The 21,143-nt window shown below is 43.0% G+C and overlaps 1 protein-coding gene across 7 annotated transcripts in view; it reads left to right on the plus strand.

Annotated features, from left to right (window-relative positions):
- Positions 1-13: 13 nt before the first annotated feature.
- LOC124041404 (kinase non-catalytic C-lobe domain-containing protein 1-like) overlaps positions 14-21,143 on the plus strand; it is a 28,298-nt gene continuing 7,168 nt past the window's right edge. For 4 of the 7 annotated variants that reach the window (XM_046358929.1, XM_046358932.1, XM_046358933.1 and 1 more), the window contains exons 1-6: positions 165-294; positions 9,735-10,004; positions 14,718-14,860; positions 19,009-19,099; positions 19,195-19,292; positions 20,880-21,079. In XM_046358929.1, coding sequence (XP_046214885.1) covers positions 201-294; positions 9,735-10,004; positions 14,718-14,860; positions 19,009-19,099; positions 19,195-19,292; positions 20,880-21,079 — 896 coding nt within the window. In that variant the 5' untranslated portion in view covers positions 165-200. Of the gene's footprint in view, positions 137-164; positions 295-4,304; positions 4,444-9,734; positions 10,005-14,717; positions 14,861-19,008; positions 19,100-19,194; positions 19,293-20,879; positions 21,080-21,143 lie in introns of those variants that run through there. The other 3 variants (XM_046358934.1, XM_046358930.1, XM_046358936.1) reach the window with 3 other exon arrangements.

Genomic DNA, 21,143 nt, shown 5'->3' on the forward strand with positions numbered 1-21,143 from the left:
CGGGGCCCTAGAGACCATCTGACCCCTGGCCAGGGAGCTGAACCTCTTTTGGAATGCCTTAATGGCAGACCCTCGGACCCCAAAGCGTCCATGCCCCATCCCCACAATGGAGAAGGAGGTCCAAGGACAGGAGAAGGTGAGGGTGAACACCTATTAGAGTCCCATGGACCCCCTCAGGGAGACTCACTTCCTCCCCCCTGATGAACCCTTCCCTACAAGAGGTTATTGGCCTACTCAGGGCAGAGTTTGCCTTTGATGGCTATCTGGAGAATGGTGTAGAGGATCTGGCAATGGGTAAGTAACATGAAGATTGATATTCATTCTCATGTAGCCTATGGCCCCAGATCTGGTTTTGACAACTTCTACAGTTCTTCACACCAGTTGGTAAGACCACACAAATAGATATGGCACCAGGCTAGTAGCCCTATTCTCCCTGTTTTTCACCCGACTGAATTTAGTTAGGATAATTGCTTTATAGAGAGATGGAGAAAAGAGAAATTATATTTGTCACATTCGCCAATTTCAACCTTACAGTAAAATGCTTACTTACAAGACCTTAACCAACAATGCAGTTCTAAGAAAAAAAAAAAAAAAGTGTAAGAGATGAAAGTAACAAATAATTGAAGAGCAGCAGTGAAATAACAATAGCGAGGTGATATACAGGGAGTACTGGTACAGAGTCAATGTGTGGGGGCACCGATAAGTCGAGGTAATTTAGGTAATATGTACATGTAGGTAGAGTTACTAAAGTGACTATGCACTTTATAACAGAGTAGTGAGGGGGGGGGGGGGGCAATGCAAATACTTTGGTTAGCCATTTGATTAGATGTTCAGGAGTCTTATGGCTTGTGGGTAGAAGCTGTTTAGAAGCCTCTTGGACCTAGACGTGGCGGTCTGGTACCGCTTGCCATGCGGTAGCAGAGAAAACAGTCTATGACTAGGGTGGCTGGAGTCTTTGACAATTTTTAGGGTCTTCCTCTGACACCGCCTGGTATAGCGGTCCTGGATGGCAGGAAGCTTGGCCCCAGTGATGTACTGGGCCGTACGCACTACCCTCTGTAGTGCCTTACAGTCGGAGGCCGAGCAGTTGCCATACCAGGTAGTTATGCAACCCGTCAGGATGCTCTTGATGGTGCATATGTAAAACCTTTTGAGGATCCATGCCAAATCTGTTCAGTCTCCTGAGGGGGAATAGGTTTTGTCGTGCCCTCTTCACGACTGTCTTGGTGTGCTTGGACCATGTTGGTGATGTGGACGCCAAGGAACTTGAAGCTCTCAAACTGCTCCGCTACGGCCCCATCGATGAGAATGGGGGCGTGCTCTGTCCTCCTTTTCCTGTAGTCCACAATCATCTCCTTTGTCTTGATCAAGTTGAGGGTGAGGTTGTTGTCCTTGTATCACGCGGTCAGGTCTCTGACCTCCTTCCTATAGGCTGTCTCATCGTTGTCGGTGATTAGGCCTAGCACTGTTGTGTCATTGGCAAACTTATTGATGTTGTTGGAGTCGTGCCTGGCCGTGCAGTCATGAGTGAACAGGGAGTCCTGGAGGGGACTGAGCACGCACTCCTGAGGTGCCCCAGTGTTGAGGATCAGCGTGGCGGATGTGTTGTTACCTACCCTTACCACCTGGGGGTGGCCTGTCAGGAAGTCCAGTTGCAGAGGGAGGTGTTTAGTCCTAGGGTCCTTAGCGTAGTGATGAGCTTTGAGGGCCCTATTGTGTTGAACGCTGAGCTGTAGTCAATGAATAGCATTCTCACATAGGTGTTCCTTTTGTCCAGGTGGGAAAGGGCAGTGTGGAGTGCAATAGAGATTGCATCTTCTGTGGATGTGTTGGGGGCTATATGCAAATTGGAGTGGGTCTAGAGTTTCTGGGATAATTGTGTTGATGTGTACCATGACCAGTCTTTCAAAGCTACACAAACCGCACAATAAAATAAAACATTCATTACCTTTGACCATCTTCTTTGTTGGCACTCCTAGATGTCCCATAATCACTATTGCGTCTTTTTTTTATTAAATCGGTCCATATATAGCCTAGATATCGATCTATGAAGACTATGTGATAAACGGAAAAAAATAGCGTTTCATAACGTAACGTCATTTTTGAAAATTCAAAAAGTCGACGATAAACTTTCACAAAACACTTCGAAATAGTTTTGTAATGCAACTTTAGGTATTAGTACACGTTAATAAGCGATAAAATTAATCAGGAGGCGATGTAAATTCTATAGGTGTCCGTCTCGAAAAAATGTCTGGAGAGAGCTCGACCAAAACATCCGGTCGGAGACCGGAGGGAATCGGTTCCCTTGATTCGGTTTGACCAAGAATCAAAGCTGAATCAAATGACAAGACTCTAGACATCGTGTGGAAGCTGTAGGCACTGCAACCTCGGCCTCATTTAATTCGGTTCACTTTGAACAATTCCTGGAAGTAGCGCAAGGATATTTATTTCCATTTTCAGTGATCAGATTTTCCTGTACTATTCGATGAAACGCACGTTCTGTTATAGTCACAGCCGTGATTTAACCAGTTTTATAAACGTCTGAGTGTTTTCTATCCACACATACTAATCATATGCATATACTATATTTCTGGCCTGAGTAGCAGGGCGCTGAAATGTTGCACGATTTTTAACAGAATGTTCGAAAAAGTAGAGGGTCGACTTAACAGGTTAAAAGTTTTACTCACATCGGCTGCGGAGAGCGTGATCACACAGTCGTCCGGAACAGCTGATTCTCTCATGCATGATTCAGTCTTACTTGCCCTGAAGCGAGCATAGAATTTATTTAGCTCGTCTGGTAGGCTCCTGTCACTGAGCAGCTCTCGGCTGTGCTTCCCTTTGTAGTCTGTAATAGTTTGCAAGCCCTGCCATTTCCGACAAGCGTCAGAGGCGGTGTAGTACGATTCGATCTTAGTCCCGAATTGACGCTTTGCCTATTTGATGGTTTGTAAGAGGGCATAACGGGATTTATAATAAGCTTCCGGGTTAGTCACACTCCTTGAAGTGGCAGCTCTACCCTTTAGCTCAGTGTGAATGTTGCATGTAATCCATGGCTTCTAGTTGGGGTATGTACGTACAGTCACTGTGGGGACGACGTCATCGATGCACTTATTGATGAAGACAGTGACTGATGTGGTTTACTCCTCAATGCCATCAGAAGAATATTCCAGTCTGTGCTAGCAAAACAGTCCTGTAGTTTAGCATCTGCTTTATCTGACCAGTTTTATAGACCGACTCACTGATACTTCTTGCTTAGATTTGCCAAATGGAGGGCGAGGGAGAGGGAGAGCATTGTACACGTCTCTGTGTGTGGAGTAAAGGTGGTCTTGAGTTTGTTTTTCCCCCCTCTGGTTGCACATTTAACATGCTGATATAAATGAGGTAAAACTGATTTAAGTTTCCCTGTATTAAAGTCCCCGGCCACGAGGAGCGCCACCTCTGGATGAGCGTTTTTCTGTTTGCTTATGGCTGTATAAAGCTCATTAAGGTCTTAGTGCCAGCATCGTTATGTATTCAGATGAAAACTCTCGGTAGATAGTGTGGTCTACAGCTTATCAAGAGATACGCTAACTCGTGCGAGCAAAATCTCGAGATTTCCTTATATATCGTGCACCAGCTATTTACAAATATACATAGGCCGCCACCCCGTGTCTTACCAGAGGCTGCTGTTCTATCCTGCCGATCGAGTGTATAACCCGCCAGCTGTATGTTAATAATGTCTTCATTCAGCCACGACTCTGTGAAACATAAAATATTACAGTTTTGAATGTACCGTTGGTAGGATATACTGTACGTGCTTTTAGTTAGTCCCATTTATTTTCCAGCAATTGAACTTTGGTTAACAGTACAGATGGCAAAGGCAGATTAGCTACTTGTCGCCTGATCCTCACAAGGCACTCCGATCTCTCTCCGCAAAATCTCAGTTTTTTTCTCCAGTGAATGACTGGGATGAGGGCCTGTTCGGGTGTTTGGAGTATGTCCTTCCTGTCCGACTCATTAAAGAAAAATTATTAGTCCAATTCAAGATGAGTAATCGCTGTTCTGATAGTCCAGAAGCTCTTTCCGGTCATAAGAGACGGTAGCAGCAACATTATGTACGAAAAAAGTTAAGCGATGCGGGAAAAAAAACGAACAAAATAGCACGGTTGGTTAAGAGCCAATAAAATGGAAGCCATCATCTCCGGCGACCATCATACGAGTTGTGTCATTAAAGAGTATGGTATCTGGTGTGAACTTGTATGACAAGCTTTCTGTCTAAAAAAAAACTGTCATTGATGTACTGTCTCATGTTTATGTGTTTGAAGGGGAGTATTTCCTGTCTCTGAAGGACCTACAGTACCAGACATTCTGCAATGTTGTGAAAGTGAAGTTCTGTGACCTTTACTGGGATGAGGACTTATTGGGAGTGGTACACTGTGTGGTCAACTACAGCCAATTATCTCTGTGAGTATGTCAGTGATTGCCCGTTTCATTGGTGATCCAAACACAGGTCTTCTCTCAATAACAGAAGCCTAACAGAAGATAACTAATACAATTGAAAAAAAGATTCACACTTTCATTTATATAGATGCAATGCATGAGGTAAATTAGGTAACGTTAGCAAGTTAGCTAGGTAACGTTAGCTAGCAGGGATCTTAGCTAGCCAGTTCAAGTTGGAACATTATTAAAAGCAAGCTGGCTACATCCTATCCAACCTGAACTGCCAATGAATAGGCTACAGTTAGCAAATCTGGCATGATAGCCAATCGAGATCCCTCCACCTTGCAGTTAAAGAAGCTATTGTTAGCAAGGTAGCTAGCTTGTTAATGTTAACAATGCAAATATTCCTCTGACATTACACATTAGCGAGAGGCTTTGTCTTTCACTAGTTACATCACAGTATCATAGCTAGCCTGGCTCGCTAGCATTATCAAATAATGTAGCTAGCTAGCATAACCAACATTTACTCACCAGTCACCCACAACACCGATCTCAGGTTTGAAGGTTGACAGCATGCAGAACTATTAGCTAGCTTTGGATGTAATTGATATCCTGGCAATCTGCACAAGATTGTTGAACAACTTTATGGAGGCCCATTTTCACTAGAGCATTTATTGAGCAATATGTGCATTGCACATCAAGCTATTGCCAAAGATAATGGCATGGGAAGTAACCACACCATGTTGTTTTGAGAAGACTGTTTTTCTTTGCATAATATTGTTTACCCACAAGTCAAATTATCTTATGAAAGTTTGTAATTTCTGGGGGGGGGATGCCATTAACAATTGTGATTACCTTTGTGCAAAGGAAGGAAGCGAAGTATTGGCCAAACCCCTCCCTTCTACTAATTTCACCTGTGTTTATCATGGCCAAAAAGCACATTTTTGTTTTCAGATTATTATTATTTTACAATACAGCCAATTTTGACTTTGTGGCTGCAGAATCTAGTGGAAACAGTTTATCTTCCTCACACTGGATTGAAAATCACTGCACCAGTTTAAGCACCAATTTTGCCCAATTCTGATTCATCAAATAATCAACCAACAAAACCCCAAAACCAGGAACTACTGCTGCTCGTAATCACACAATTCTACTTGAGCCTTGACAGATTCTCGCCATTGTATCGGTCCACGAGAATCAATCCACAACAAATTACTCCATGCATGAAAATTCTCCCTAGGCATTACCACCATGTGTTAATGTGTTAATTATAATCCAAACCCAACCTTTGTGTAAATTGTGACAAACTTACTTTTTTTTAAAACGCTCTTTTAGACGAGACCGACTTTATGACCGAAATTATCCTATTTACACTTTGTAGTCAATTTTGACCCTAAAATAATTGTTTTGGATATCGATGCCATATACACCATTTTCAAAAAGAGCAGTTGCTTTTTCGATTCTGTCACTCTTTAATTTACGGCCTTAAACTAAAAATAATGCCGTTGTCATAAAACTGTCTTTAGCTGGAAGGGCTGTCAATACTATAAGAAGGATTTAGTTCTCCTTAAAAGTATTATCTGTCAACAAGCTTAGTTTGTCTCTCTGAGCAGGGGAAAAAACCCAAAATTGGCAGTGTTTGTGTTCAGAATGTTAATTTCTCTCACGTGAGTCCTCAACAACTCATAGGCACTTTAGATGCTACAACCACTCCCCCTTACACACACACATGCACGCACACTCCATTCATAATCAGCATTCACAGAAGACGCACTTCAGACACACACTTCCACTGGCTCTGGCTTTCTCCAGCAAGTTTTTTGTTTGTCTCGGGAATATTGGCTTGGCACCATTAATGAGCTACTTATGGTTCTTCCTGCCTAACAGAGTCATAAGGATCCTTGAGGAGTGTACATGAATGAAGGAAAAGGTGAAATGACTCACCCCTTTTCTGTTCCTACTTATGCAGACCAAGATAGATGGAGGGGCATGTGAGTGTGGTGAGGAGATGTGCAGCTTGTCAGTTTACTTAGATACGGTTTCATCTCATGGTTGCCGTGCTCTTAACGGCTGGGGCAGTGTGTTGAGATCATTTTTCATCTTCTGTGGTGATGATACAGACCGAGATCACAGCCTTGGGCAGACAGACAAACAATGCTCTGAGTGGAGATTTGACTGTCAACTGGAGTAGCCTTTCACTGCTAGGGCAGCTTATTGGAAAGATGACGCCGGAAGGGATGGCTGCCGTTTTATGGGGTCTTAACCAACCGTGCTATTTTTTATTTTTTTTGCAAAGGATATACACCAAACACCCGAACAGGCCCTCATCCCCGTCATTCGCTGGAGAAAGAACAGAGATTTTGCGGAAAGAGATCGAGGTACCTTGTGAGGATCAGGCGACGAGTGGCTAATCTGCCTTTGCCATCCGTACTGCTGAAAGCACATATATCCTACCTCGCCTGAGGTAGTGTGGTCTACAGCTTAGCAAGAGATACTCTATCTACCTAGAGAGTTTATCTGTATTTTTTGTAGCTGTCTACAAACCACCACAGAGCAGTGCTGGCACAAAAACCGCACTCCGTGAGGTGTATACAGCCATAAGCAAACAGGAAAATGCTCATCCAGCGGCGGCGCTCCTAGTGAACTTTAATGCAGGGAAACTTAAATCAGTTTCACCTCATTTCTATCAGCATGTTAAATGTGCAACCAGAGGAGGGGTGGAACCTTTAGACCACCTTTACTCCACAAACAGAGATGCGTACATAGCTCTCCCTCGCCCTTCATTTGGCAAAATCTGATTGCTTTACAAGCAAAAATTAAAGCAGGAAGCACCAGTGACTCGGTCTATAAAAAAAGTGGTCAGATGAAGCAGATGCTAAACTACAGGACTGTTTTGCTAGCACATACTGGAATATGTTCCCGGGATTCTTTCCGATTGCATTGAGGAGTAAACCACACCAGTCACTGGCTTCATCAATAAGTGCATCGATGACGTCGTCCCCACAGTGACTGTACGTACATACCCCAACCAGAAGCCATTGATTACAGGAAACATTCACACTGAGCTAAAGGGTAGAGCTGCCGCTTTCAAGGAGCTATGCCCTCTGACGAACCATCAAACAGGCAAAGCGTCAATACAGGACTAAGATCGAATCATACAACACATGCTCCGACGCTTAGACTACAAAGGGAAGCGCAAAACAACGCTGTATTAAAAAAATGTAAATTTAAATTATTATACAAAATTCTTGCAACCAATAGAATGTTATATATATTATTAGATATATATATATAACTCTCCATATGTAGTTCGTTTTTGGTCACAGGTCCAGGAATGACTGAAGAATTGCAACATTTACCTAGAACTAACGCTGCAGATAGCAATACTGGGTGATTTGAAAAGTCATAATCAATCAATAATATAATAATTATTTTAACAAAAATATTTATTTAATTTACAATCTGTAGAAGCTATGAGAATAGAAAGGTTCAGTACTTTTGAAGCAGATCCACAGATGATGCAATCTCTATTGCGCTCCACACTGTCCTTTCACTCCTGGACAAAAGGAACACCCATGTGAGAATGCTATTCATTGACTACAACTCAGCGTTCAACATCACAGTGCCCTCAAAGCTCATCACGTAGGGGCCTCTGCCAGATGGTAAGGGTAGATAACAACACATCCGCCACGCTGATCCTCAATGTGGAGGCCCCTCAGGGGTGCGTGCTCAGTCCCCTCCTGTATTCCCTGTTCACTCATGACTGCACGAACTGGCATGACTCCAACACCATCATTAAGTTTGCCAATGACACAACAGTGGTAGGCCTGACCACCGACAACGATGAAACGGCCTATAGGGAGGAGGTCAGAGACCTGACCATGTGGTACAAGGACAACAACCTCTCCCTCAACTTGATCAAGACAAATGAGATGATTGTGGACTAAAGGAAAATGAGGGCCGAGCACGCCCTCATTCTCGTCGACTGGGCTGTAGTGGAGCAGGTTGAGAGCTTCATGTTCCTTGGTGTCCCCATAACCAACAAACAAACATGTTCCAAGCACACCAAGACAGTCGTGAAGAGTGCACAACAAAATCTATTTCCCCTCAGGAGACTGAAAAGATTTGGCATGGCTCCTCAGATACTCAAAAGGTTTTACAGCTGCACCAGAGGGCATCCTGACGAGTTGCATCATTGCCTGGTATGGAAATGGCTCGGCTTCTGACCGCAAGGCACTACAGAGGGTAGTGCGTACAACCCAGTACATCACCGGGGCCAAGCTTCCTGCCATCCAGGACCTCTATACCAGGTGGTGTCAGAGGAAGGCCCTAAAAACCACCCAAGTCATAGACTGTTCGCTCTGCTGTCACACGGCAAGCAGTACCGGGGCGCCAAGTTTAGGTCCAAAAGACTCCTTAACAGCTTCTACCCCCAAACCATAAGACTCCTGAACATCTATCAAATGGCTACCCAGATTATTTGCATTGCCCCCCCCCCTTCTACACTGCTGCTACTCTCTGTTCTTATCTATGCACAGTTACTTTAATAACTCTACTTACATGTACATATTACCTTAACACCAGTGCCCCCGCACATTGTCTATGTACTGGTACCCTCTGTATATAGCCATGCTATTGTTATTTATTGCTGCTCTTTAATTATTTGTTATTTTTATCACTTACTTTTGTTAGGTATTTTCTTAAAACTGCATTGTTGGTTAACAGCTTGTAAGTAAGCATTTCACTATAAGGTTGTATTTAAATGACAAATACATTTTGATTTGGTGCTGGAACGCTAGGCTTTAGATACAAACAGAACAACTCTGCTTTGGATGCAAACCATTTTGGACCACTCAACCCCAGCAGTCAGATGCTAAGGAGCCACTAAGGATTGTTGTTTTTTTCAAGCTAATTATTGATTGTTTTGTTATGATTAATTCATTTATGTTGGCCTACTTAATTGTTTTAATTATGCCTGTGAGGAGTGGGCTTGTTTCAATTATCGGTCTAGATTTCTCATGATTATTTGTCTGAACTTTCAGTTGCTGTGTTTTCATATTGACTGACTTGTTAATTCCCGCTATTTAGTTTGCATTGTGTATGTTGTGTCTAATTACTGTCTGATGTTTCATTACTTTTCAGTCTGAGCTCTTATAGTCTGCGTTCCGTTTTATTGAATTAGTGCGTTTTGCCTGTTTTTGTCTGTGTTTATGTGTTTGTCTCGTGGTCAGTGTGTGGCTGTGATGTTTGTGAATAGCTGTGACTGTTGTTTTGTGTTTACTCTCTCCCTCTGGCTGCTGATGTGCCATATTTAGAGGCTCTAATGAACAGTCTCCATCAAAGCCATGGCAAAGGTCAGCCACCTCATCCCCGGAGTGCTTCCAGCTGTATAGCAGAGGAGAGGGAGGCACTGCGGCGTGGTCATGTCGACCTGAACAGCACCCTGCACCACAGTGGACCTGTAGCTTCAGACGCGTGGGAGAGATTTGAGAGACACCAGAGGGCCCTGTCTGCACTCAGAGAAACAGAGACTAGACCTGAACATAAAGATACTGAATCAGAGGGTCAACATCATATCTGCCCAGGTAGGAAAGGAAATACTGTAACTTTACAACTGTCATCACTGTTAACATTACTTCAATCACTCGTCTCTGTTACCATTACTTTACAACTGAAGGGGGTGTGAGGATGGGGTGCTGTGGGATTATTTAAGATAAGCTTTGAGTCTCCAGGGTGGCGCATCGGTCAAAGGCCCTGCAGCGCAGTGTTGTGGCTTCACTACAGCCTGGGGTTCGATCCTGGGTTTTGGCATAACCAGCCATGACCTGGGAGTCAATCAATCAATTGTATTTATAAAGCCCTTCTTACATCAGCTGATGTCACAAAGGGCTGTACAGAAACCCAGCCTCAAACCCCAAACAGCAAGCAATGCAGGTGTAGATGCATGGTGACTAGGAAAAACTCCCTAGGAAGAAACTTAAGAGGAACCAGGCTGTGAGGGGTGGCCAGTCCTCTTCTGGCTGTGCCGAGTGGAGATTATAACAGAACATGACCAAGATGTTCAAATGTTCATAGATGACCAGCAGGGTCAAATAATAATAATCACAGTGGTTGTAGAGGGTGCAAGAGGTCAGCACCTCAGGAGTAAATGTCAGTTGGCTTTTCATAGCCCATCATTCAGAGTATCTCTACCGCTCCTGCTGTCTCTAAAGAGTTGAAAACAGCAGGTCTGGGACAAGGTAGCACATCCGGTGAACAGGTCAGGGTTCCATAGCCGCAGGCAGAACAGTTGAAACTGGAGCAGCAGCACGACTATGTGGACTGGGGACAGCAAGGAGTCATCAGGCCAGGTAGTCCTTGGGCTCAGGTCCTCTGAGAGGATTAGAGCGGATTAGAGAGAGCATACTTAAATTCACACAGGACACTGGATAAGACAGGAGAAATACTCCAGATATAACAGACTGACCCTAGCCCCTCTACACAAACTATTGCAGCATAAATACTGGAGGCTGAGACAGGAGGTATCAGGAGACACTGTGGCCCCATCCGACGATAACCACGGACAGGGCCAAACAGGCAGGATATAACCCCATCCACTTTGCCAAAGCACAGCCCCCACATCACTAGAGGGATATCTTCAACCACCAATTTACTATCCTGAGACAAGGCCGAGTATAGCCCACTAAGATCTCCCTCATGGCAAGAACCCAAGGGGAATCTCATAGGGCGCCGCACAATTGGCCCAGTGTCGTCTGATTTAGGGGAGGGTTTGTCCGGGGGGCTTTACTTGGCTCATCGCACTCTAGTGACTCCTTGTGGTGGGCCGGGCACCTGCAAGGTGACGACAGTCGTCAGTTGAACAGTGTTTCCTTGGTGCAGCTGGTTTTTGGGTTAAATGTGCGGGTGTAAAGAAGTGCGGCTTGGTGGGTCATGTTTCAGAGGACGTATGACTCGACCTTCGCCTCTTCCGAGCCCGTTGGGGAGTTGCAGCGATGAGATAAGATCGTAATCACAAAATTGGGGAGAATAAAAGGGGTCAAATTACAACAACAAAAATGCTTTGAAGTAGTAGGGTTTTAGATTTGCCAGAGGTGGCACGAGACCAGAGGTGGCAGAGCGGAGTGCTCGGGTTGGGGTGTAGGGTTTGTTGAGCATAGCCTGAAGGTAAGGGAGGGGCAGTTCCTCTTGCTTCTCCATTGGATAGTACCATGGTCTTGTGGTGGATGCAAACTTTGACTGGAAGCCAGTGGAGTGTGCAGGGGAGCAGTGTGACATGGGAGAACTTTGGAAGGTTGAACACCAGGTGGGCTGCAGCGTTCTGGATAAGTTGCATGGGTTTGATGGCACAAGCGGGGAGCCCAGCCAACAGCGAGTTGCAGTAATCCAGATGGGAGATGACAAGTGCCTCAATTAGGACATGCTCCACTTCCTGTGTAAGGTAGAGTCGTACTCTACAAATGTTATAAAGCATGAACCTGCAGGATTGAGTCACTGCTTTGATGTTTGCAGATAACAACAGGGTGTTGTCTAGGGTCACGCCAATGTTCTTTGCACTCTGGAAGGGGGACACCGTGGAGTTGTCAACCACAATGGAGAGGTCTTTGAGCGGCCAGGCATTTCTCGGGAGGAAGAGCAGGTCTGTCTTGTCGAGGTTGAGCTTGAGGTGGTGGGCCGACATCCAAGCTGAGATATCTGGCAGGAATGCAGAGATGTGTGTCGCCACCTGAGTGTCAGAAGGGGGGGAGGAGAAAAGTAGTTGTGTGTCATCCGCATAGCAATGATAGGAGAGGATATGACAGAGACAAGTATCTTGGTGGATAGAGAGAAGAGGGCCTAGAACCCAGCCCTTGGGGGCACCAGCAGTGAGAGGACATGGTGCAGACACAGATCCTCTCCATGTCACCTGGAGCGGCCTGCCAGGTAGGATGCATTCCAAAAGTGTGTAGAGCCTGAAACACCCAGCCCTGAGAGGGTGGAGAAGAGGATCTGATGGTTCACAGTGTTGAAGGTAATGGATAGATTTAGGAGGATGAGAACAGGATAGAGATTTAGCTTTGGCAGTGTGGAGAGCCTCCGTCACACAGAGAAGAGCAGTCTGTCGAGTGACTCATTTTGAAGTCCGCCTGGTTAGGGTCAAGAACATTGTTCTGAGTGAGATATCGAAAGAGTTGGTCAGAAAGAGCACACTCAAGATTTTTGGAAAGAAAATAAATAAGGGCTACCGGTCTGTAGTTTTTGACGTCACAGGAGTCAAGTAGGAAAGAAATTAATTGAAGGCAGACGTCAGGGCGTTGAAGTCACCAAGTACGAAGAGCGGTAAGCCATCGTCAGGAAATTAGCTTACCAAGGTGTCAAGCTCATTGAGGAACTCTAAGGGCACCTGGTGGGCGATAGATGACAACAATGTTAAGCTTATGTGGACAAGTGACCGTGACAGCATAGAATTCAAATGAGGGGATGGGCAGGTGAGACAGGAGAAAATAAATACACACATTTCCACTTAGGAGAAATGAGTAACCCTGTGCCACCACTGCGACGATCAGACGCTCTCAACCTGAACTATGAGAGTAAACATAGTCAGATGAAGAGAGAGTAGCTGGAGTGGCAGTGTTCTCTGTGGTGATCCATGTCTCCGTCATGTCCAAAAGGTCAAGGGACTGAAGAGCAGCATAGGCTGAGATGAACTAAGTGTTCTTGACCGCAGATCGGTAGTCCCAAACGCTGCCCGAGACCAGGAATTCCACATGGGTTGTGCGCGCAGGGTACACTAAATTAGAAGGGTTGCAGCTAAGGGGTGGGGAGCGTCTGTAAAGCCTACAGGGGGAGGAGCGAACTAGGATAGAAAACACACACATAGTTGCCAAAGCTACAAAATAGCAAATTGAGATTGAGAATAACTAGGTAAAATACTCAAGGGAGACAGTGGTGTGGAGCCTTCCTCTCTTAACACTGCAGAAAAACATGGCAGAACCCTCTCTGTTTCGGCGACAATCTTAGTTTAGCGACGAGACCGCTGCTTACAGCTGCCGCTTTGAAAACAGGCGAGACTGAAGTACTAATTGCTAATTGCCTTGCAAAGGTGAAGAGCACACAAGCACACCTCCCGGTAGTAATTGCTGATTGCCTAGGAGTGGTGAAACCGCTCCAATACAGCCACTGATTACCAAAACAACAACAGTCACAAATTGCCCTGACCCTTAATCCTGGTTGTGTCAACAATCATCTGCAAGTTAATAGCATTCAGCAGTTCACACACTAAGTAGGCGACTGGGAAGACAGGCAGCACTTAAAGGAGATGGCCCTAGCTAGCAAAAACAAAGACAGTAATTATACTCATAATGTAGATATCAGGAGTCCTCTAGCAATATATTTTAGCACCATTACTTCACAACTGTCATCACTATTACCATGACTTCACAACTGTCATCGCTGTTAGCATTATCATGTTACATGTCTGTGAGATGACGTAGTTAGATGAAGTTGTATACTGTAGCGAGGTGTTGTGACAAATCCAGCAGTTGAATCAAGTTGTTAGGAGAATGATTGGCAGTTGGATTAACTTGTTAAGAGCACAGTTTATTCAAGATGGCTCAAATCACACTGTGATGTTACAATGATCTCCTCAGCTGGAGAGAGTTGTTGTGGAAACAGGCACAGGCACAGTCACTTCCTTTCCATCTACACGCGCCAATATATACAATTAGCATAATAATGCATACTCAAACAGACGCCTAAAGACCCATTGGTAACAGACACTGCACACTTGCATGAACCTTCAGTTTCACACAAAATACTTTGTGAGATGATAAATCAGAGCAAAAATAGTCTGCTCACGCTGGAAGGTGGAGGACGCCTGTGATGCAGAATCAAACAATATAACAAGGTTAGCATTTAACAGCATACCATATAACAAATTTAATAGAGCCTTTCACCAAAAGAAAGCTTCAGCCTTGCGAGAATTCCACCTCTCAAATTCCCTGCACACAGAGATGTGTGCATGAACATACACACGAACACACCTACAGACTACCTGACCCATCCATTTTCTCTCTCTTCCTGCTCTGCCATGTTTTCTGGTCCAGGATTGAGAGCTGCTGAGTGTTTGGTTAAGGGGGCTATGGAGAGTGCCGAGCATCCAGTGGGGGGCGGCGATGAAAGCCCCTCTGAAGCTGACTCTCTATGGGGGACGGACGAGCCTCTGAGGGTGGGACCCCGAGGCCAGATGAGCCCTGACTGCTGCGAGGACATGGAGGACACAGAATCTCTGGTGTCTCATTGTCTCCTCTCCCCCAGCTCAGGTGCAGAGGTGTCCAGCCACAGCCACAGCCCAGCCTGGGCCCTGGCCTTCTATGGAGGGGACTGTTTTAGTCAGGATGTGGTGGAATATGCTAGGAACTTGGGACAGCATAGTGAGTCCCCGTGCCTGGAGCTGAAAACACAGGTGGGTAACCTGGGGGGAAAAGCTATTGAGCTTAAATATAATAGACTAGCTATGAGTGATGACAGACCATACAGATGCCATGGTCTCAATGTTTGGAATAGTGATTTTTTTGTAAATGTGTAAATATGTGACTCTCATTTTAGAAGACGTGGTAAATGTATACTGTCTGATACTTCAAAGATTCAACATGGTTAGTTACTACTTTCTACCAAATGGTACATAAAGAAAAAGTTACATGCATCTGAAATAAACAATCATTCGTTTTTATATCATAATTATGTGAATATCTATATAAATGCCAGAAAAACAAGCAGACTAAAATAAAGCGAAATCATGTTTAATGTTTAAGGCAAGTAGTGTCATTGCCTAAGGCTGTTCTAATTCTACTGTTCAACATTCACTAAATGCTCACTATATTCAAAGGACTCCTCTCTCTTTAAAATGGATTTTATCCAGGTAGTGTTTGTTGCATTGCAGCCAATGATGAAGCTGTATTCATTTCATTATGGCATTATGGTAATGCCAATTACATAGGAGTGGCACTTTTGATATAAAGCATGCACTTTCTATTAGTCTCTTTTAAAATGAATGGATTGAATGATGACCTATCGTAGTCTGAGCATGCACAAGATAGTATCCTTGACATAATTTACTATGAATAATTAACTAATTTACTAATGAATAATTAATTGGTAATTACACTTTCAGTCAAACTCCATGTTTGGATAAGTGCATGCATTTCATGAAAAAGCGAGATTATTAGTTAAAACCAAGCAAAACAACATTATCAGCTGAAGCAAATCAGCATATAATCATGATTTGAGGCGAATAGGAAGAGAGTTGGAGGTTTTAGGGTAATTGGCACGTTATTTTCTCCATATCTATCTACCCTTCGACATAAAAGTCATTATCATGTGTAATAGAATAATGATGGTCTGTCCTCTCTGTATGCTTTGATGGTAATTATGTACGTTTTTACCTGCTCCTTCAGTGGAATAGTCTGACCTTAATAGACTGACTGCCTTTGAAAAGCAACAAATCCCTTTGAAAACGGCCTATGTGGCATCGATGTGAGTCCGAAACAGTTATTCTAGTGTCAAAATGTACTACAAAGTGTAAATAGTCAGTCATCAAGTCAGTCTTGTCTAAAATGGAGTTTGAAAAATCTGTGCGTCACAACGGGTAAATGAAGGTTGGGTTTTGATTTGACGATGTCCATTTGCCCACTTGCCCACTAACGTGGGGGTGAACAGCGGTGTTGTTTGCTCTCTATCAAATTGCATAGACAGTGAGATTGTTTACATTAGACAAGTCCCACATATATTTACTTCAGAAATAAGAGCACCAAAATCCTTAATGTAAACTTGTGCAACTAAAACATCCTCTGCAAAAACGTCCAAATTAATTACAGATTTATTGAGTTATATTAGATTCATTTTGGTGATTTTGATGATGTGAAATAGGCTTATGTGTCTACGGTGTTTCATGGGGAAAAAAACATAATTAACCAAACGCGGAATCTGTCAGGAAACACACCTCCAAAACTGAAATCTTGTTTTTCGAATGAGCAACAGATCAACATGCGTGCTAATCAGCGTGTTCAGTGGCTCTTTAAGAGCCATGGGTCCATATCGGTGTTATATTGTACTCTAACGCCCTGTTTCCATTGGCACTTTGAAGTTAACCCGGGTTGGGCTAGTCTTGGATGGCTAGATCGAATTATGTTTCCACCATAGCCTTCAGAAACGAGAAATGATGTCACGTTGCTAGGTAACCAATATGTGACTGCAGCTGGTTTCGCAAATGTTAGCTAGCTAACCAAGCAAACCAAACCAGTTTTATATAATGTAGCTAGCTAGCTTTCAATACGACCTGGCCTGCTAAAACTCCTGCTAGCCCACATTAGCTAGTTAACTAGCTTGTTTGAACTCTGAATTGCTAGCTAACGTTAGGTAGCTAGTATTCGAGGGCTGACTGTTCTCATAAAAGTTTGTGTATTGCAAAAATGTATGAAGGGTCCAGCTATGGTGGTAATTCGTGTAATGTCTTGACGACTGCAGTACTGATTGTCCATGTGCTAGCTACCAGCAACAAGCCCAGACGAGCAAGCTAAAAGTTGTCAGGACCCAGTAGTGATCAGGCGGACTGTGTTAAATATTTAGGAATACATCTGTCAAAAAACCACTTAGTCAGACAACATTTTAATTTCTCCCCTAAAATTAAGAGAACTAAAACTATATTTAATAATTGGCTACAAAGAGATCTTGGTACTTGGGAGAGTACTTCTGTCCAAGGCAGAGGGATTGTCTCGTTTTGTGTACACCTCATTATCGTTGTGTGTAATCCAGCTACTTGTAAAGAGATCAATAAGACCTTTCTTGACTTCATCTGGAAAAATAAGTCTCACAAACTAGAAAAATATGTCCTTTCTAACCCTAGAGCTGAAGGCGGTCTAGAAGTGTTGGACTTTGTTGTCTTTGTTGTCATAAATAACACTTTCAAGTTAAACTGGTTGAAAAAATGTTTGCTCCATACTGAATACTCAATATGGTATTTCATTCCAAATAATGTGTTTAATAAATTGGGAGGTCTTCAATTTTTACTGAAATGTAATTATATTCCTGAAAGAATACCTGCTAAATTGGCTAGGTTTCACCAACAAGCTTTACTGGCATGGAAAATATGTTTCCTGCACAATTTTTCCCCTCATAAAGCTCTTTTGTGGAATAATTCAGACATAACTGTAAGGAATAAGTCATTGTTCTACCCCAGCTGGCATGAGAGGAATATTGACTTTGTCCTTGATATTTTCGACAACAAGGGTAATATTCTCACATATGAACAATTTATAACATTGAAAGAGTTTCCAATACCTTTCAGAGAGTTTATTTCTGTGATCAAAGCCATTCCCAGTGGTCTAACTACACTTATGAAAAGTCATCTTAATTTTGGGAATGATCACAAAGTTTATCCAGATCTCAGATTGGAAGGCGTGGGTTTACTTGATAAATCTTGTTGTAATAAATATACAAGACAAATTCCTCATTCACAAAACCAACTTACACCGAGAGTTTTTCTGGAACATGCTTATTCCTGACATTGTCTGGAAAAATGCATGGTTAAGACTTTACAAATACTGTATACCAAACAAAGTTAAGGAAGTGCACTTCAACATTTTGCATAAGATATATCCATGTAATTCTATGATGTCCAAATTTCTGGCTATTGTAGCTTGTAGCGTCATACCCAAGAAGACTCGAGGCCAAAGGTGCTTCAACAAAGTACTGAGTAAAGGGTCTGAATACTTAAGTAAATGTGATATTTTAGTTTTTAATTGTAATAAATTTGCAAAAAATTCTAAACTGTGAAAAAGAAGGTGAGAATCTGTCTCACTTGTTCTTTGACTGTAAATTTGTGTCCGAATTTTGGGAAAACCTTGCAAAGTACTTATTTACCATTATGAACACTGCCTATAATTTTAACATTGTTATATGTTACAATTGCAATGATAACAAAACCACTGAAATTATTGTTATTTTTTTTATTCTTGTTGCCAAAAACTTTATACACAAACAAAAATTCCAAAGATTCTATACCAAAATGACCAATTTTCTGATTGAATTTAATTATCTTATTAAAACACTAACCCTAGTGAATAACAAAAAGAATAACTTCATGAATCATTATAATAAGATATTTTCAGAGTGAATATAATTGCACTTAAATTGTTTCTTTTTTGTATTTTATTTATATTTTTTGGATGTTTGAGCATTGTTAATACCTGTGTTTGGTTTGCTAGACATGTTTGATGTAGCAATGTAAGTTGATTTTTGTATTATGAATAATAAAACATTTAAAAAGTAGTGATCAGCCGGTGGTTGCATAGTAATGGCGTCACCAGCCTGAATTCGAATCAAGCTGGGGTTCCCTCGACCCAGCTTGATTTAGAGAATTCCATTCGAGCCAGCTCTAATTTGGCCTTCAGTTTAAGTGTCAGTGGAAACGGGGCTTAAAAGGCTCTTTGGGTACTGTATATACACCTTTGGGGAAATGGTTAATAATGGGTTCTTCGGCTATCCCTGCTACGACAACATTTTCACCCAGCTTGGTGTCTACTTTGTTTTATGTATTAAATGTTCTACTTGTAGGAGCTTCAACAGCAGCTTATGATCGAGACGAAGAGTCTGAAAAAGACCAGACATTTCTACCAAAAGCTGCTCCATCAAGAGAGAAACAAACGTACCAATCAATCCCTCATACCTTTTACAATTTATACTATAGGGCTTATACATAGAGAAATAAACACACCATTTCAATGTGTTTTTCTGCTGAAGGTTCGGATGCTAGATTGATGCTGTCCAAACTCAAAGTCCAGCTTGAGGAGTTGAGGTCCAAAGTGGAGTTTCTAGACTCTATAAAGAAATATCTGGAGGTGCGGACAGGTTGAACAGAAATAATCCCCAAATACTAACACAAAGCAGGCATAAAGTGCCTTCGGAAATCATTCAGACCCTTTTACTTTTTCCACATGTTGTTACGTTTACAGCCTTCATCTAAAATTGATGAAATAAAACATGTTCATCTTCAATCTACACACAATACTGTATAATGACAAAGTGAAAACAGGTTTTTAGAAATGTTTGCAAATTTATTGCAAATAAAAATGGATACCTTATTTACATAAATATTCAGACCCTTTGCTATGAGACTCGAAATTGAGCTCAGGTGCATCCTGTTTATCATCCTTGAGATGTTTCTACAACTTGATTGGAGTCCACCTGTGGTCAATTCAATTTATTGGACATGATTTGGAAAGGCACACACCTGTCTATATTAAGGTCCCACAGTTGACAGTGCATGTCAGAGCAAAAACCAAGCCATGAGGTTGAAGGAAATGTCCATAGAGCGCAGAGAGGATTGTGTCGAGGCACAGCCAAACTGCAATTGGGGTAGAAGGGCTTTGGGCAGGGAGGTGACGAAGACAGAGTTCCCCTGTGGAGAAGGACAACCATCTCTGCAGCAGTCCACAAATCAGGCCTTTATGGTAGTGACCAGACAGAAGCCACTCCTCAGTAAAAGGCAAATGACAGCCCGCTTGGAGTTTGCCAAAGGGTACCTGAAGACTCTCAGACCATGAGAAACAGGATTCCTTGGTCTGATGAAACCAAGATTGAAGTCTTTGGTCTGACTGTCAAGTGTCAGGTCTGGAGGAAACCTGGCACCATCCCTACGGTGAAGCATGGTGGTGGCAGCATCATGCTGTGGGGATGTTTTTCAGCGGCCGGGACTGGGAGACTAGTCAGTATTGAGAGAAAGCTGAATGGAGCAAAGTACAGAGAGAATCTTGATTAAAATCTGCTCCAGAGTGCTCTGTACCTCAGACAGGGGCCACGGTTCACCTTCCCACAGGAAAACAACCCTAAGCGCACAGCCATGACAACGCATGAGTGGCTTCCTGACACGTCTCTGAATGTCCTTGAGTGGCCCAGCCATTGCATGGACTTAAATACGATCAAACATCTTTTGGAGAGACCTGAAAATAGCTGTGCAGCGACGCTTCCCATCCAACCTGACAGATCTTGAGAGGATCTGGTGAGAAAAATGGGAGAAACTCTCATAATACAGGTGTGCCAAGCTTGTAGCGTCATACCCAAGAAGACTCGAGGCCAAAGGTGCTTCAACAAAGTACTGAGTAAAGGGTCTGAATACTTAAGTAAATGTGATATTTTAGTTTTTAATTGTAATAAATTTGCAAAAAATTCTAAACTGTTTTTGCTTTGTCATTAAGGGATAGTGTGTGTAGGCTTGATAAGGAAAAAACAATTTAATACATTTTAGAATAAGACTAACGTAACCAAATGTGGATAAAGTCAAGGGGTCTGAATACTTTCCAAATAGCACTGTACACTCCATATCGCGGATTGTTTGTTGGTTCTGATTGGTTGTTGGTTCAAATCATTGATTGGTTACTGGTTCTGATGGGTTGTGGTTCATATCTCTGCCTGGTTGTTTTGGTCAGGTTCTGAGTGTGGATCAATGGGATGTGGATGTGTCCCTCCTTCCCTCCCTGGCAGCCTCTGATCCAGGGAGCCCTCTGGATCTCCAGCCCTCAGAGGAGCCTGCCGTGCTGGGATTGGTCTCTTTGTCTGGGGCAGGGAAAGGGAAGAGCAGCCTGCAGGCCGCCACACCCCTGGATTTCATGTCCTACCTCTATGCCAGGTAACACTAACTATATAACAGGTTACAGTAAAAGGTTTTTGGTTAAAATAATACATGAACTATT

This window comes from Oncorhynchus gorbuscha, linkage group LG08, assembly GCF_021184085.1.
Source record: "Oncorhynchus gorbuscha isolate QuinsamMale2020 ecotype Even-year linkage group LG08, OgorEven_v1.0, whole genome shotgun sequence".
Classification (NCBI taxonomy): domain Eukaryota; kingdom Metazoa; phylum Chordata; class Actinopteri; order Salmoniformes; family Salmonidae; genus Oncorhynchus; species Oncorhynchus gorbuscha.